The sequence below is a fragment of the Lolium rigidum genome, chromosome 5, assembly GCF_022539505.1.
Source record: "Lolium rigidum isolate FL_2022 chromosome 5, APGP_CSIRO_Lrig_0.1, whole genome shotgun sequence".
Taxonomy (NCBI): domain Eukaryota; kingdom Viridiplantae; phylum Streptophyta; class Magnoliopsida; order Poales; family Poaceae; genus Lolium; species Lolium rigidum.
In genome coordinates this window covers 268,527,543-268,545,682 of record NC_061512.1, presented here as the reverse complement: position 1 = coordinate 268,545,682, position 18,140 = coordinate 268,527,543, and the positions used below count along the sequence as shown (strand labels likewise).

At 46.5% G+C, this 18,140-nt stretch overlaps 2 protein-coding genes across 2 annotated transcripts in view; both read right to left on the bottom strand.

Moving 5' to 3' along the window:
* Positions 1-220: 220 nt before the first annotated feature.
* On the bottom strand, positions 221-2,697 carry LOC124654747 (mitochondrial amidoxime reducing component 2-like). Its single transcript, XM_047193739.1, has 8 exons — positions 2,522-2,697; positions 2,303-2,452; positions 1,733-1,909; positions 1,535-1,623; positions 1,382-1,446; positions 1,199-1,301; positions 632-742; positions 221-542 (listed from the first exon to the last, which is right to left on the bottom strand). Exons 1-8 carry the CDS (start codon positions 2,676-2,678, stop codon positions 414-416), a joined length of 981 nt encoding a protein of 326 aa, XP_047049695.1. The 5' UTR covers positions 2,679-2,697; the 3' UTR covers positions 221-413.
* A 6,590-nt stretch (positions 2,698-9,287) lies between these two features.
* The window catches only part of LOC124657663 (wall-associated receptor kinase 3-like), a 40,763-nt gene continuing 31,910 nt past the window's right edge, over positions 9,288-18,140 (bottom strand). Inside the window, exons 6-7 of the mRNA XM_047196178.1 lie at positions 9,636-9,714; positions 9,288-9,497 (exon numbers count right to left, since the gene is read on the bottom strand). Coding sequence (XP_047052134.1) covers positions 9,288-9,497; positions 9,636-9,714 — 289 coding nt within the window. The remainder of the gene's footprint in view (positions 9,498-9,635; positions 9,715-18,140) is intronic.

Below are 18,140 nucleotides of genomic sequence, written 5' to 3'. Positions count from 1 at the left end.
TTTGTGTAACCCAGAATATGAAGTAGTTTGTATTGAGATTTCACACCATTGTAGTATACATCATTGGCTATCTATAGAATTTTGTTTCGGATTTTTTGAAACTTTGAAATACGAAGTCTGAGTGTTGGCAAATAAAGAGCTACGTGTAGCTCGGCCTCCGTTTTAAGTTTTCCAAAGCTTCTACCTTACTTTAAAAGAAGACAGTTTGAAGTGGAGGACATAACGAACACGCATGTCAAGCTTTATTCTATTGTATAATCTACAAATCAAAGAGCTACATGATGATATTGTTTGAAATGGAGAGCATAACAGCCACATTTATCGAGTTTATTGTAAATTGATTTTGCAGAATGTGCGATAATCAACTGATAGACACACAGAATACAGAAACACATATGCTACCCTGCCCTTGCTCAGGCTGGAGCTTCATTCGAAGAAGGGTATGTCTGCAGAACATAAACTGGGTCACCGACCTTGATGATCCTCCCTTTGCCCTTTGCTGACACTGATTCCTTGCAGACCAGATTTTGCCCAAAATAAACCTACAAAACAAGATAAAAATAGGAGCGGTTAACAACATGTTCTACTCTTGAAGGTAGTAGCAGTAGAATAGGTCGTAGGGGATGATTACCTTCTGTTTGTTCTTGTGACTCGGACGGATCACTTCACCAGACCGGAATGTCAGCATAGTTTCAGTTGGTTCAGTACCAAATGTTCCTCTCTCTGGATCCACAGTAGGCACCTGAAAATGCAAATTCAGAAACTAAGCATAGAGTATACTACTGTTAATATTGCCTTGTGAATATTGAGTGTACATGTCTTTCTTGATAGAATTTAATTCTGGTGGTGTAAAGTTTATATGCGACAAATGAACAAGTTAATTATTATCAGTTTTATAGAAATTATCGCGATCAAGCATCCATTGTCGAGTTAGTCGCAAGCTCAGGCGTACTTCTCAATATCATAAAGACTGCCTTAGGAGACCAGAACTAAGCACACATCACTCACTCCCTTGCACCTCAAATAACTCTAGGACTAAAGAGGATTTTCGACACCTCTGACTTTAGTATGTTGCTTATTTTGACACTGAAAGAAGAGTGGAAAAGAAAAAGAAGCAACCATTGGACTGTCCGTTGTCATGTTTATTTTCCAGACAATGATTGCAGAATTATGTTTTAAGCTAGGAGAGTAATTTTACCTTGCAACGGTCGCACAACTTCACACCTTCAAATGTTAGCTTGTTTATCTTTAAGGTTTTCCAGAGATCCTCTGAGTATGGGTGGCATCCATCCACTAAAATACTGCCAAAAGAAACTATGCCTGTAAGAAAGCACGCAGTGTAATTGCAGTAGAATGTAGCTAAGCACAGTGCGCCGCTTACTTTGGTCTGAATCGATTGATTGTTACAGGTTCTTTAAGAAGCTCGTTTAGTGCATCCAGTGAGCCCTGTCAACATGAGTTGTGTGTTTAGCAACATATGCACATAGCCTTCATAAATAGAACAGTTCAAATAACTCTAAACTCTGGACTGTACCTGGGAGGCTATCAGGAATGGGAAACAATCCGTAAACGTGATCTTGTATCCTTGAGCGTAGTCGGGATTAGTCGGTCTGATTTCGGTCTCTGCCAAATATATGAAACACATACCATTGCCCATAAGTGACAGAGATCATATCATTGCAAAAACTCACTATGGAAAAATAGAAAGGCGTCCAGAGTCATTTTTGACAACCTTCTTTAAACCGCACGAGCCGAGTTGGCTTCCCAAAATACGCGGAGAACCATTCGGCTGCTTCAGTTCCTTCATCATAGGCAGAACCAGACCACTCCCACAAGGAGACATCGTCAAGCGTGGCACGTTCCATGGCAAGAGGGACCTTTAATGGGTTCATCCCTGGCGCTCTTATGACTGCATTTGGCAAAGGGTTAAATGAAATTAGTACCTCCAGGACTGTCCTCTGGAATATAAAAACGAAATTTAATCTGTAAAAAAAATTATAAACCAAATGGCATCACAATTCACGCTATGATGAAGATGCTTTGATCAAATTCACTGTAGTATGGCTTGCTGAGAAAACAACAGCAGAAATCAGCCATTGAAGAAGATAAAACATTCCATAAGGAGTTGAATTAGTCTGAACGAATCGGCTGTTAAACCCAAGCTAATGACAAAATCAGAAGTAATACCAATTTTTCTTTGAGGTTTATACGCCTTAATTCCGAGTCTATTGTTAGTACCGCTATATCAGTTGGACCAAATTAAATGTCAGATGAAAATAAGAAACAGAGGAAGAAGAAGTACCCAGGCAGGAGTCCGGCGTTGGCTGCCAGTCCTCGTCGAAGGCCTCCGGCGGGAGCTCCACCTCGACGAGCGCCATCTTGGGCTCCACCCTCTGCGTGCAGGCCCTCCCTTTGGCGTTCACCACCAGCCACTGCCGATCCCACTTGAACCCTGCACGCCGCCGCCGTCAGCCTCAGATCAGAGCTCTGCAAAACACGGAGACGGAAAAAGAAACAGTACCGAAGGAGGTGACGGGGGCCTGGGGCACGGAGACGCCCCTGCAGGACTTGATCGGGTATATCAGGATCGACGCCACCGTCGCTGCCGGGTCTCCCGCCGGTGCATCGCCGCCGCCGCCGCCGAGGAGGGAGGAGAGGAAGGACGCCGCCTTCTCCATCGATCGTCGCGCGCGGAGGAGGAAGACGAGACTGTGAGTGAGTGCAAAGTGGACGCACGAGAGCTTATCTCACCATTCACCAACCACGCCCGCAAAAATCCGACAAATGCTGTTCGGTATATTTGGATTTGGTGCAGTCTGTTGAGTATGACGTCATATATGTTGATGTGTACGCTAACTGATCCATCGCCGCACAGTATTGTCTCTGTTATATTGGGCCTGCTCATGTTTCGCTGAACGTGGCTCGAGCGAGGGAGATGGGCTGGCCTGACTTCCTTCAGGCCATTAGTCGTTTGTGGGCCTTTTTCAAGTATGTTTATTTTTATTGCTCCCTTCGGTTCATATTACTTGATCCTAAAATAGATGTATCTAGATACATTTTAATTGTGTGAACACATGCGGCATTTTCTTTTGTACGATTCTTCACCGAGGCCTCTTCAAACTTGAACGCAGATCTAATCAATATGCTACCACACCAAGCCGAACCCTAAACAAATTATAATGTTCAACACTAGGAACTAAACCACTAAGACCACAAAACAAGGATAATAAGGTGTCATCGTTCGAACCTGCAAACCTCGCCAGGATGAGTGGCCATACCATTAGACTACTTTCCGATTCTTGTATGTTTTACCTTCTTCGGCTTTTTTATGGTAAACACTCTATAACGGAGGCCAATGAGAGTGGTTTCATCGGACGTCTCCAAAGACGTACATGAAGCTTCCAATCGAACGACTCGTGGGCAATTATTTTTACTCGTTAACTACTCATGTATTTGACGGCCACAGTTTCCCCAACGCCCCAGATCGGCGCATCCAAATCAACCACCGCCGCCGACCGACCGACCATCCCCACCTTGTCGATCAACTCCATTCTCTCATCGGATCGCCCAAATCCCCCGCCGCACCTCTTGATCGAGGTCGGGCAAGGCGGCAGCGGCCGGTTTGTCTTCTGCGCTGGCAACACACATGACGACCTGACGGCAACACTAACCAGCGGCTGGCGCGGTAGTTGTGCGAGGAGCTCAATCCAGCCAAAGCTAAGGGCTCAATCTGCCGGAGGCTACTTCCACCGTTTACTATCATAGTCTCAGTACGGTCATTGGCTACCCGATCTGAGAAGGTAATAGCTTGACGTAGGTCTCCATATGTGTTCTGTTTCTGAAATTTATGAGAAGTAAGTCTTTGTAGTCCTCTACCATTTGGATATGTTAAACCAATTTTCCAGCCGAATCAGAACCAATTTGTGGTCATATAGTGCATCGGCTAGGTTTTGTACAATACTAGTCATAATTTTGGTAATATTAGAAATTTACTGCTTCCATGTAAATCTTGTTTTGCTGTGTGGGATTCGTATTCATGCTTCATGTGTCAAGAATTATGCACCGATGATGATGAAGTTTGTACATATTTTGTACAATTAGCGTGAACCGATGTCATATTATACATTTTAATGTTGTATGCTTCTACATAGATTGTCTTATGCTGCGTACAAAAAAACTGATGCTTCTATGTTACCATGCTTCCAAATTCCACACCGATACATGTACCTATATGTGGTCATATATATATTGAATATGCTTCCATGTCCAGCTTGTTATTATGCTGGTTATGTTGTGCAAGATATATATTAGCAATATTCATGTTTGGAAATCTATATTTTCTGCTTGTTTATATGATGTGTTAGATTTTTTTTGATCTAACACATCATATAAACAATCAGAAAATATAGATTTATATGATGTGTTAGATATATATTCATGCTTCGTGTTCACCATGCTTCGTGTCCTGCAAGAAATCCTTGAGAAGTTGTGGCACTTCATCAGCCCAACAAATTTGATAGACCAAATTTTTGGTCACCATCGAGAGTTGAAGGACATAGACGCGCTGATTATCTCTACCCTCGCGAGGGTCGGTGAAATAACACTCCAAGCATACGCGCTTGATTGGTGCGATGTCGAGGAAATCCCTCTTGACGGCGCGGATCCACCTCTCCACTCTTGATGCACGGAGAGTGACCATGATCCTGAAGTGCATCTCTTCGACAGTGAGGTAGTACACCCGAGATCGAGGTAGAGAGAGGGTGCGCGCGAGCTGCTCCATTGGGGCCGGGGCGAAAAAGAGCTCTTTGGGAGATGGCTAATGGAGGATGTGAAGATGTGGCTAATGGAGGAGATGTTAAGATATATAGGTGAGGGAGGTGAACAGTCCGCCGGGTGATCGATTCCCATGGCCGGCCGCCCGCGCGCGGCGATGCAACTTCCGACGATGATGATCGATTTCCGCACGCACGGGAACCGAACGGTTTGAATTTAATCTCGGCTCGTGTCACCAACCGGGACTAAAGCGGTGCCAGCAGATGCAGGGGCTTTAGTCTCGGTTCGTATCCCAAATCGGGACTAGAGGCCCATAAAAACCAGGACTAATGGTGACCGCATCATAGGGCGGTTTCGGGGCGACGTGTTTGGACCATTAGTCCCGACACGGGCGGGACTAAAGGTCCGGATGATTCTAATTTTAATTTCCACTAGAATTTCTAGTTTTAGTTTCTGTGGTATGTAGGTGCAATCGGTTTGTCTTTTATAGATATGATATGTTCACCTACTCTATTGATCTGCATGTTTAGTTTATCTATTGTTTCTATAGTCATAATTTATCAATTATTTATTTAAATTAAATTATATAATAATTTGCTTATATATTCAACAAAAAAATTAGGCCACATTCCAGTAAGAAGAGGCAGGTTAGCTCACGTACCTACCTTTGAGTTTTCGGCGACCGGTACAGCCACCGATGGCGCTGTATGGGTTGCCCAGTGTAGCCTCTGATCCCTGGTACACAACGACTGTTCTTGCTCTTACAGGCGACCGTTGGCTACCTCCGGAGACCGGAGGGCTGATATTAGAGCATCTCCAACCGTTTGATACTTTTGGGCGGAAATTCGGATTTAACAAACCTCGAATTGGATGAGAAAAGGGCGTGGGGGGGGGGGGGGGACATTTTTCCAGTCGCACCCTGTCATTCGCCCAACACCGAGGACAGTTTCAAAAAATCGTCTTCCCGCTACACACAAAAGCATCGCCCAATAGTTCGGCCATCGGAGCAGCCACATTCCGGCAATCGAAACAGAAACTAGACGATTGCAGGCTCGTCGAGGTCCCTTCCTGCGCCTTGTCTGGCGCGGAATCGGGCGGCGATGCATCATCGATCGCCGGTGTCGCAGTGGCAGGAGTGGACGTCGCAGCGGCGGCAGTCGACGGAGGCCAGTGGATGTCTTGGCGATGGCCGTCGTACCAAGCCCTCTTCTCCTCGTCCATCTTACCGTCGCTGCCGCCGATCAGGAACGCCAGGTCGGTGTTCCTCTTGTTCGCCGCGGAGGTTGCCTTCAGCAAGGCGATCTGGATGCCCTGGTTGGCGAGCATCTCCTTCCACCGCACGTCGTACTTGTCGTCCCTCCCGGTGGCGTGCGCCCTCGCATCGGCCCAACACTTGTCAAAGGATGCCTGCAACCTTTCGGCTGGATGGCCCTCGATGTGCCGGTGATGTAGGTGTCCTGGAACATGGCCGGTGACGCCGGCGAGAAGGCGGAAGGAGAGCCGATCGTACCTTGGTCGGCCATGGACCGGGGAATTGGCCGACGTGCGGCTGACCCATGTTCATGGACATGGAGACCAGCCTCGCCTGTTCGTCCGCCGCTGCCACCGCCCTCTTCGCCGCGAGCTTCTTCTCCCTCTCCGCCCTTCCGCGAGTTTCGTTCCGCCGCCGCTCCACATCCTCCGCTCACCTTGCGTTTGTCCAGTCCGGTGGCCTCTCTTTTGGCGCACGTGGCTTCCTCGCCTTCGGCGCGCCGTCGGCGGCGATCTTCTTCAGCGGCATGGTGGTGGAAGGGAAGAGGAGGAGCTGCAACTGTGGGGGGAATGGCGGTAGTCCGAAATTCGACGGGGAAAATGGGTTTACGCATTTTGGAGGGAAGATGAAATAAATGGAGGGAATTACCCTTTCTGTCGCCGACACCGCGGGCCGCTCAACGTTTCGCGCATTTTTGTTTCGTCCGGAGTCCCCGAACGGGCCTCGGGAAGCCGGGGATGGCCTGGGCTCTCTGGATAGATTAAATGCTTATTCCGGGCGAAAACAAGGAGCCGGGAGCTCGGCTAGGCCGAATAACGCCGTCCGGATGAAAAAAGGGGCTGCCGGGAGCCTCGTCGGGAGGACGGCTGGAGATGCCCTTAGTGCTTGGGGTAACTTCTTTTGTTCTCGCTAATTGCTTTCTTGCTTCTTGGTTTTGCAGTGCTATACTTACGACAACTTTTGTCCCACAGTTCTGTACGACTAGACTCATACGGGCCTGAGTCAGGAAGTGGGCCAGATCATTGGAGTCCCCTCTTGAGTCTCGTCGTACACAAATCATAGCAATTTCATCGTACGTGAGGCACTTTCGTTTGCAATTATTTTTTGGCTCAGTTGCATTACTACTTTTGAGTAAAGCCTCGGTGTTATCACCCAAGAATTAACATGAGGTATTGTAAAATCGAATGAAATTGGAGGAGATATGTACGGAACAAACAACACTGCAATTATTTTCATTTTTTTGCAAAGGAGGTATTGATGGAAAAGCGAGAATAAGTGGGCAGCTGTTTTCCTCTTTTGTCCTCCCCGTTCCCTTATTTTTGTTGGTTATTTCAGTTTTTACCCTAGCGTGTTTCTTGCCTGTGTTAGATCCACCTGTGATGCATTTGATGTATATAGTTGACTGTATACGTATACAAAGAATCCATGAGGAGAGTGATACCTAGGTTTCTTAGGAAAAACACCCAACATATCACTTTATTATGTGCTTAGAAAACACTCCACCACTCATTTGGTACTTGCAGAATAAAAAGTCATGGATCGGCCTTATTAGGACAGAAAACAACGGAGTGATGACTAAGAACTTGCATGCTCAGCCGTACCTAACCCATGATATAGGCGGCGCGGTGAAGCGCGCATGTTTAGCTAGTACTACCTCCATCCCAAGGCTTAAGGTTTATATTTTTTTGAGAAAGTCAAAGCAAGTAAAGTTTGACCAAATTTTCAGAATAATCTATCAATAAATATGATATTTTGAAGATAGCATATAAAAATATATTTCATTATCTATCTAATAATATTAATTTTGTATTTTACATTTTAATGATTTTTGATAAATATTTAGTCAAACTTGACATAGTTTGACTTTCTAAAAAAAATATAGGCTTAAGCCTTGGGATGGAGGTAGTATATGTCAATGCTGAAGTGCTGAACCCACAATAACAAGGTGATTGAGGCAAATATTTTGTTCCCTCGTGTCAAAGCAAGGAAATATTTATAACCAAGATAATAATTTTTTTTTGATATAACTGGCCACTACAACAACAACGACAACAAGTAAATCTGCAATCCAATGAAAGGATCGGATCCACATTTATTACTTTCAAAGAAACCTCGTGAAACTACCTGCATTCAATACGAACATACACATAACTACCGTGGATACCTTGCTGAAATCTCAAATTCATGCTCCATACTATATTGTCGGGTACATTCCTTGCTAGTTCCTGTGCCATTAATCCATGAGCAATTTCTTGTGGTACCAACTTCCTCAGAGTTCGGTGCAATCACATTACGTAGTTGCTTGGATGATTGAATACTTTCTAGTACCAATTCTACTTGTCTCATGGTTGGACGATCTGCTCCTGCATATCTTATACTTCTTCTACTTCTTTGTCTCCCTCTTCAGTTACTTGTGGGTCTAAGATTTGCAACAGGTTACCTTCTGCAAACAAGGTTGAAAAATGTGCAACAAGGCCATCGCCTTCAGAGGACAGATATAGAAATGGCCTTTGCCTTGTTAGTAGCTCGACTAGCACAACACCAAAGCCAAAAACATCACTCTTCTCGGTGAGCCGCCCTGTATAGTAGTACATAGGGTCCATATATCCTATTGTACCTTGAACCCTAATTGTGTACGTGTCGAGTAACCAGAATGAAGTAGAACCATGGAGCATCTTGTTAGCTAGCAAAGTACAACCTAATCTAGGAACCTGAAATACAACTACGTTGAAACTCAAAAGTACGTCCAAAGTAGAAATGTCGTGGGAAATACACCGAAAAAATATTTCACAAAACCTATTAATATGGGATCTAGTTTTTAAGATCTCGATGCGAGCATGTTAAAAGTGAAAACTATATTCCCAATTCAGACGAACAGTTAGATATTTCATTTTGAACAATGAATCACGAAAAATAGGAAAACTGAGATAACCCACTCTCGTGTGCTTCGCACTCATCCCTCGTCTCTACTTTATTTTTCCTTGCGGCAAGTGGCGAGTAGGAGGACTATTTTCTGAAATTTTTCTGGCACCACAACAGCAGGCTGGGAGCCTTGCACAGACCTTCGCGAAGGTTGGTCGTTTTTTCGTGATTTCGGCATATTTCAAATTACATGTCTATTTAGGGGATTTTTACATGTCAACAAGGATGGTTAGGCCCAATTTATACATCCCAAAATGAGATTCGTGTTCTGTCTGGTCTAGAGACATCTTAGTGTACCATGACTGGATAAAGGTGCCAGGGCAACATGCGTTCAGCCCGTTTAACTATATGGAGGCGTATCTGTCGGCCTCGCGACCTTGGCGGCCTCGAGATTGTTGACCTCGACCACTTCGGAGCTGCCCTCCGCCTTAAGTGGCTTTGGCGTGAGCGCGTCGCTCCAGACAGACCCTGGGTCGGCATGCCGGTGCCGTGCTCCACAGCCGAGCGTGAGATCTTCGCCGCGGCTACGACAGTCGCTCTCGGCGATGGTCTAACGGCCAGATTCTGGTTTGACAGCAGGATGGATGGCCACGCCCCCTTTGCCCTCATGCCGGGTCTCTACGCCGCGTCGCGTCGTAAGCAGCGATCCGTGCGCGAGGCGCTCATTAACCGCCGTTGGGTGCAGGACCTTCGCGGCAGAGTTTCTTCCGAGCTCCTGCCGGACTTCGCTCGCCTTTGGCTTGCGGCAGAGCGCGTCCACCTCACACCTGGTGACATAGGCATCCCAAATGGGCCTGCCTAATATAGTACCCGGGGTTTATTGAAGGCCCACTACCCGAAGAATAAGAAGACTCGAGAGCCCAAGATGTATTTAAGGAAAAGATAGAGTTGTAATAGGAAGTGTTATTTGTAATCCGGCGGGATGAGTTAGAAACCATCCCGGACTCTGTAATCCTTGTATAGCACGAATCCCTCGGCTCCACCTATATAAAGGGGGGTCGAGGGACGAGAGGATCATCGAATCATTGTCTGCAAACCCTAGTTTTCATATTCGTCGAGTACTTTTCGGCTGAAACCTTCGAGATCTACTTGCCCTCTACTTCTAACTAAACCCTAGCCTACAATCCATAGGCATTGACAAGTTAATCCCTTGTCAATTGGCGCCGTCTGTGGGGACTAGAGGTGTAAGGATCTGATCTCGATGGCACGTTCAAGATCTTCGACATCGTCAACCGGAAGCAACACTATGGATCGAGGTAAACAGATCGCTACTGGTCCTGTTGATTTTGTTCCTCACCCACCCTCCCGTTTGGATGCATATGCGTATCTGGCGGAGCCCTTGGAGATGACGTTCGGAAGTTTCCACTTTCGCGTCGAGAAGGAAGGATCGTATCGTGTCGAAATTCCGATTTCGTCGGGATCGTCGGCGGTCGATTCCGAATTTTCAAGCTATGCATCATCAATCGAGTAAGAAGAAGAAACTTCGGCAACACGCTACGTCAGCATCAGAGCAAGAGAGAAACTCGCCAAGATCTTCAGCAACGCATCGTTTGAGTCATCTGCGGACTCATATATAAGCGATGGCTCAAGCGATGTCGACAGTTACAACTTCATCGACAAATCTCTCACAGTGGGCAAGGTCTTCATCAATCCCAACAATGATGTCACTGAACCCAACATAGATCTGAGTACAAAATATCATCAGATTTATGCTATCGAAGATCAAGAGGAAACATCGGAGGCTTTCGACCAGTTGGGAAATCCTTTTGTCGATCCCTCAGATCTAAGGAGAGGTATGGGCACTAAATATGTCGGGCCCACACCACGCGTCGAGTCCAACTTCCACGGGCAGCTCTGGGATAGAGCGGCAAAAGCCATAGATGGTTCGGAACCAATGACGACAACAGCTACAGCTCAAGAACTGCAAGCTTATCAATATATGCTCGCACGAACTGCCCGAGAAATAGAAAAACGGACAGCTGAGTTGAACAGGAGAAAGGCGGCAGCTTTCGCATCCCGGCCAGGAGAAGGGCAGATCTAAGTGGACAGTCTAGAATTTCGGGTGATAGCCATAGGGAGGCTCGGAACAGAGGAAGATCAAGGCTACAACACATACCCGAAGCAGACAGAGAGTACTTGGTTCAAAACCTCGACATGTCCTTTATGTCGATAGATACAAGAGGAAATATTATCCCTAGGACACCGAAGCTGGGTATATGGCGACACAAGCTTACATCCTCGCATCCAAGCCACCCCCGGGAGATCCAAGGGAAACATTATACAACATGGCATTGGCAAGGGGTTGGAGCTATGGGGACAGCGTTCGTAGCAACGCCTCCCGAAGGAGCAGCAAGGCAAAATAGTCCACGACCTGCGGCAGGAACGGCGGCAGCTCCGGAAGGACCAAGTGGAGCAAGAGACACAGGAGTACAAGCGAGGGTCGATAGAGCAAGGCAAAGCAGAAGAGATCATCGGCAGTCCCCAGAACTTAATGACGAGGATATGTGCGGTTTACCGTGCTTCACGAGAAGAGTCCGAAAAACTCGAGTCCCCTCAGGATTTAAGTTACCCGACCACTTCAAAAAGTTCGACGGCTCGCAAGATCCGGAGGACTGGTTAATTGATTATCTCGAGACGGTGAAGCTAACCGGAGGAACTAGAGCAACAGCGATGCAAAGTATTCAGGTGCACTTAAGTGGAGCCGCACGATCTTGGATCAAAAAACTTCCGCCAGGATCCATCGACAGCTGGGAAAGTTTCGAGGACGTATTCGTCAAGAACTTCAGGTCCACGTGCAAAAAACCTGCATCGTTGGAAGAGCTGAGGGCGTGTCGACAAAAGCCAGATGAGTCAATGAGAAAATACATCCAAAGGTGGAACATCATAAAAAACTCGGCAGAAAATATATCTGACGAGAGGGCAATAGATGCGTTTGTCGCAGGAATCAGGCGCGGAGATTTTGTTGAGGATTTGGGGAGGACCAATCCAAAAACAGTATCCGCATTGATGGAGATAGCAAATAGATGGGCAGACGGAGAAGACGCTGTCCACAATAAACGACACAGGTCGCCAGAGGAGGACCGTGGTCGAAATTATCAGACGAGGCGACGATTTCCTCGGCAGTATCCGACTTATGACGCCCCAGGGCAAATTTCGGCAGGATTTCGGGCAAATACAGGAGGAAGCAGCAGAGACGATTATCAGAGAAGCAATGAGCAGCGAAGTGATAATAGGGATGACTCCCGCAACAGGCAAAATAGTGGACCTAGGTTTCCACGACCTTTTGTGTCTCCCGAAGAAATGTTAAATGGACCATGCCAGATGCATTTTTTCCTCGATAGCAATGGGAAAAGACAGTCAGGACACCTGCAGAAAGATTGTCGAAATTTCCAAGCGATGTTCGGATGTGCGGAAAACGCTCACGCACGAGCAGCACGAGAGAAACCCTCGGGAGCCTAGGAGCGAAGTTCATCTACCACCACCTCCCGCGATTACGGAAGGCAATCAACACCAGCTCGGAATAGCGGCAGCACTCGCACCACCACCCTATGTTGATCCTAACTCCAACGGAGCAGTGTCGATGATTCGGAAGGGAAGGCCATCCAATAGAGCTCAAAAAGTAATCTCGCGACAGGTGTTCATGGCAGAGAAAATGCCTCCACCAACGAGTTGAGTACCTCAATTGGTCGGGGCAAGACATCGGCTTCACCATAGCGGACCACCCGCAGCAAGTTCCTCGACCAGGGCGGTCGGCACTCATTCCGCCGGCAGTTATCGCAGGATTTGACGTTTCTCGAGTATTCATAGATGGTGGCAGCAGCTTAAACCTCATGTATGCGGATACATTGAGGAAGATGAACATATCCTTAGCAAACCTGAAGCCAACGGACACAAGGTTCCACGGCATCACACCAGAGAAACCAAGTTACCCATTGGGGAAGATCAACCTCGACGTTCAGTTTGGAACCCGAGAAAATTATAGAATCGAGAAGCTGGAGTTTGAAGTCGTGGATTTCCCATCGCAGTACCACGCTTTGTTGGGACGACCAGCATACGCTAGATTTATGGCAGTACCACACTATACATACCTGTTATGGAGATTGCCTGGACCCAAGGGACCAATCACGGTCAAAGGGAGTTTTGCCTTAGCTGATAAGTGCGACAAGGATTTCCATCGGTTATCGAAACCTTCGGGATGCAAGCTGAATACTTGGCGTCGAAGAGCATGACCGATTACGACGTATTGCCGGACGTCGGAAGGCCAAATAAAGAATCAACTTTCAACACGAGAGAAAAATTCTAAGGAGGTGCGGATTCACCCGACGGATCCAAAAAAGACGACATCCATTGCAAACAACATGGATATCGCATAGGAAAGCGCGCTCGTCGAGTTCCTCCGTAAGAACTGGAAAATCTTCGCATGGTGTCCAGCTGACATGCCAGGAGTACCCAGGGAACTTGCCGAGCACCACCTAAATTTGGATCCAACAGCGAAACCAATCAAACAACCTTTGCGGCGGTTTTCGGAACCAAACCGCAAAGCCATGCTATCAGAAATAAATCGACTAGAGGAAGCTGGTTTTATCAGAGAGATATCTACAGAAGCCACATGGGTAGCTAACCCAGTGATGGTGCCGAAGAAAAACACGACAGTCCTTCGCATGTGCGTCGACTTTACGTGTCTCAACAAACATTGCCCTAAGGATCACTTTCCCCTCCCAAGGATCGATCAAATTATCGACTCCACGGCAGGTTGTGAACGTCTTTCCTTTTTGGATGCATACTCTGGTTATAACCAGATCAGATTAAAAGAAGATGATGAAGCCAAAACAGCGTTTATTACACCTTACGGCGTGTTTTGCTACAAGACAATGCCCTTCGGTCTAAAAAATGCGGGAGCAACATATCAGAGGATGATGCAGAAGTGTTTAGCAACACAGATTGGGAAAAACGTGCAAGTATACATCGATGATGTCGTCATAACATCAAAAAAGGGGACAACACTGATCGAGGATCTCAAAGAAACTTTTGACAACCTCGACCAATTCTGCCTCAAGCTGAACCCGACGAAGTGTTCTTTTGGCGTCCCAGCAGGAGAACTTCTAGGATTTCTAGTTTCAGCAAGAGGGATTGAAGCAAATCCCGACAAAATACAAGCCATAGTAACAATGAGGAAGCCAACGAAGTTGAAGGAAATACAAGCAGACTAATCGGGCGAGTCGCAGCTTTGAGCAGATTCGTCGCCGAGTTAGGAGAAAAAGCATTACCATTTTATGCACTCGATAAAACAAGGAGATAAATTCCGATGGAACGAAGAAGCCGATAGAGCTTTCGAGGATCTGAAGCGAAAAATCTCGACACCACCAATCCTGGTGGCTCCAAAGGAAAAGGAACCTCTCTTGCTGTATATTGCAGCCACACCCCAAGTGGTTAGCACGGTGCTAGTTGTCGAAAGAGAAGAAGAAGGGAAAATCCATGGAGTGCAGCGACCAGTATACTTCGTGAGCGAAGTCTTGTCGCCCTCAAAACAAAGGTACCCTCAGTACCAAAAGCTAGCATATGGAGTGTTCACGACAGCACGAAAATTGCGCCACTATTTTTCGGCACACCCGATCATAGTGGTCAATGAAGCTCCTTTGTCAAACATACTTGAACAACCCGGAAGCCACGGGTCGTGTCTCCCTTTGGGGAATAGAACTTTCCCCTCGGGACATCACGTACGAAAAAGAAAAGCAATAAAGTCGCAAATACTACCGGACTTCATCGCGAGTGGATGGAGTTGCAAAATACAGGACCTCCGTATTTATCGAGAACCTGGACTATGAACTTCGATGGGTCCAAGAGGCTAGAAGGGGCTGGCGCAGGAGTAGTACTCATATCACCTGAAGGCGACAAGTTGAAGTACATCCTTCGGATGACGTTCCCTAACGCATCTAACAATGAAGCGGAATATGAGGCTCTCATACATGGGAAGAAGATGGCGAAAGCACTACGGAGCAACTCGACTAAAAATCTTTGGCGACTCACAGTTGGTAGCTCAGCAAGTTATGAACCAATGTGACGCAGTCAATGATAGCATGATGGCATACAAGGAGGTGTACAATGAGCTCGAGAAATTGTTCGATGGATGCGAAGTGAATCATATTAGCAGATTGAGCAACGACGAAGCCGACGTTCTTGCAAACATCGGGTCGCAGAGTGCCTTGCGGTCCCACCGAGTGTATTTTGGGAAGAGATAACAGAGAGATCCACTGAGTCGACAAAATCAAAAAAGAAGGAGAAGAAACCCTCGGGGGCTATCAGGGAGAAGCAAGAGGAAGAAGAAGAAGAGCAAGACCTGGTCCTAGTAATACAGATACCATGGATGCAGCCATACATATCATATATCCTCAGGAAGGAAATACCCGATGATCCAGTTGAGGCAAGACGAGTAATTCGACGCTCCAAAGCTTTCACGGTGGTCAAGGGAGAATTATATAAGCGAAGTATTTCAGGCGTCTTGCAAAGGTGCGTTACACCCGAAGAAGGAAGAATAATTCTAAAGGACGTACATGAAGGAATATGTGGCCACCACGCAAGTAGTCGAGCTATCGCAGCCAAGGTTTTTCGGGCAGGATTCTACTGGTTGACAAGCAATAGAGGACGCTAAGGACATAGTACGAACTTGCGACGCGTGTCAAAGGTTTGCCGCAAAACCTCACTCTCCAGCAGCAGAGCTAGCACCAATACCTTTGTCATGGCCCTTTGCACAATGGGGACTCGACATGGTAGGCAAGTTACACAAATCGTCGCCGAGGAGGAAAGGAATACATGCTAGTAGCTGTCGACAAATTCACAAAGTGGATAGAAGCGAAGCCGATAAATTCACCGGACGGAGCATCTGCAGGTAAAATTCATAAAAGACCTCGTCTTCAGGTTTGGAGTGCCCCACGAAGCATCGTCACGGACAACGGCAGCAACTTCACGTCCAATGAATTCAAAGACTATTGCGAAGAGGTGGGTATCAAGCTGAACTTTGCATCGATTGCACATCCTCAAACCAATGGGCAAGTCGAGAAAGCCAATGGCATCATCTGCAATGGCATCAAGAAGCGCTTGTTAGGACCACTAGAAAAAGCTCGACATACCCGGCCTGAAGAACTACCAAGTGTGTTATGGAGCATCCGAACAACTCCAAATACAGCGACACAGGAAACTCCATTTTTCTCGGTACATGGAGCAGAAGCGTATTGCCAATCGAGATAGAGCACAACTCTCCACGTGTCGCGGAGTATGACGAAGAAACGTCGAGAAAAGCGCTAGAAGATGATGTGGACGCACTTGATGAAGCTCGAGATGAAGTATTGTCTCGAGTAACCAAATATCAACAGGACTTGAAGAATTACCACAGTCGACGTTTGCGGCCAAGATCTTTTCAGGTGGGCGATCTAGTTCTTCGGCTCACGCAAAAAAGTCATGAAAAACTCGAGTCACCATGGCTCGGCCCTTACATCGTCACGGAAGTAATCGGAGGAGGAGCATACAGGATAAAGGACAAGAAGACAGGGGTGGAGGAGCCAAACCCCTGGAACGTGGCGCAACTCAGGCGGTTTTACGCCTAGAGTCGAAATATAGTCCTTGTAAAACTTCAATGTACCGAAACGCCCGCGAGTTTTCAGACGCACTCTTTTCCTTTTTCGGGGCACCGAGTGGGGCCGGAGAAGGTTTTTAATGAGGCGGGCTCGCGGTGCTGCAATATAATAAAGATAGTGGTTATATCACCTTTTTCTTTATCAACGTGACCAAAGTCATCGCTCCGACGAATTTCAATATAGTTCATCGATAAAGAAGAAAAAAACCTTGCCTTGGTATTCAAATACCTCGTGAGTCAATAAAAATACAAAATAGTACTCAGTAAAAGCTCGAGGGCTCATATTTGCCTTCAATATATAAATGCCTTGGTCCACAACCTCGCAAATATACAAATATAGTAAAAAGTCACCGAAACACTCGGGGGCTAGACAAACATAGAAATATAATGGTTGCTTTACAATATAGTCATGGACTACAAAGAAGAAATTTCTACAAGAAGAAAATAATTAGTCTTGATTCAGTATGTCATCAAGAGTAACTCTGTTTTCTTCGAGAGCAAGCACCAAGAAAATCGGCATAATGGCCATCGGCAAAAAAGTCGGCATCCATCCGAAGAAGGTCCTCAATCATTTCTTCGGCTATAGGTGTAACCTTCGTGTTAATCCTATCAACACCAACTCTCCGACGTTTTACCTTTTGATGAACCCTCTCGACAACTTGGGCAAGGTCAAGCTTCGAGTGGCGGATCCGGAGCATGATAAGAGCAAATCCGGCACCGGCTACCGGTTGTGCTTTGACAAAATCGTGGATACCTGCGAGCATCCTTGAACCTTTCCATCAATTCGGGAAGAGTTTTTGGTTGGACATTCCGAGGAAACATGGAGTTGTAAACCATGGATAAGGTTTTGGTACGAAGTGAAGGAAATCACGGGTTTGAGAGGTACGATCCTGAAATCTGGTAATTTGGCGGGTCCTCTCCGGAGTGGCCCAAAACAAAGAACCATGGTCCAAGGAAAGATTGACAAGGAGGTTTGTCCTAGTGTTTACCCTTTCTTCCTCGGCGACGAGCATCAATAAAGGCACCTATCAACACAACGAAGGGACAACCTTTAGGAGACAATAGCATGAAGATGAAAGATATCACAAGACGAGACCAACATACCCGACATATCTGCACCGGCTTCATTCATTAACTCGAGCATGAAATTTTCTCGAGTGACCGCTTTTTCAGCTTCAGAAACAGCAATCTCCTTAGCAGCCACAGCCTCGCGGGCTTGCTGAAGGGCAACTTTTTCGGCTTCAGATGATTTACGAGACTGCTCCATCATCACAAGTGTTTGCTTTTTCGCATACTGAAGTTGTTGTCGAAGATCATTCAATTCTTGCGACAGGGTATCATCGACAGGTGCAGTATCAGTAACAGTTCTCTCCGCGCGGGAAGAAGGCGAAGCATTGGAAGGAGTAGGAATTGGAGTATAGTTATCAAATATCAACTGAAATTTAAACAGAACAACATCAAAAAACAGGCAAAGATAGAGTTCTTCATTAATCTCTTGGGAATAATTACAAGGGCACTACGATGGAGCTAAGGAAATACGTGTCGCCAAAAGACTACTTTGGC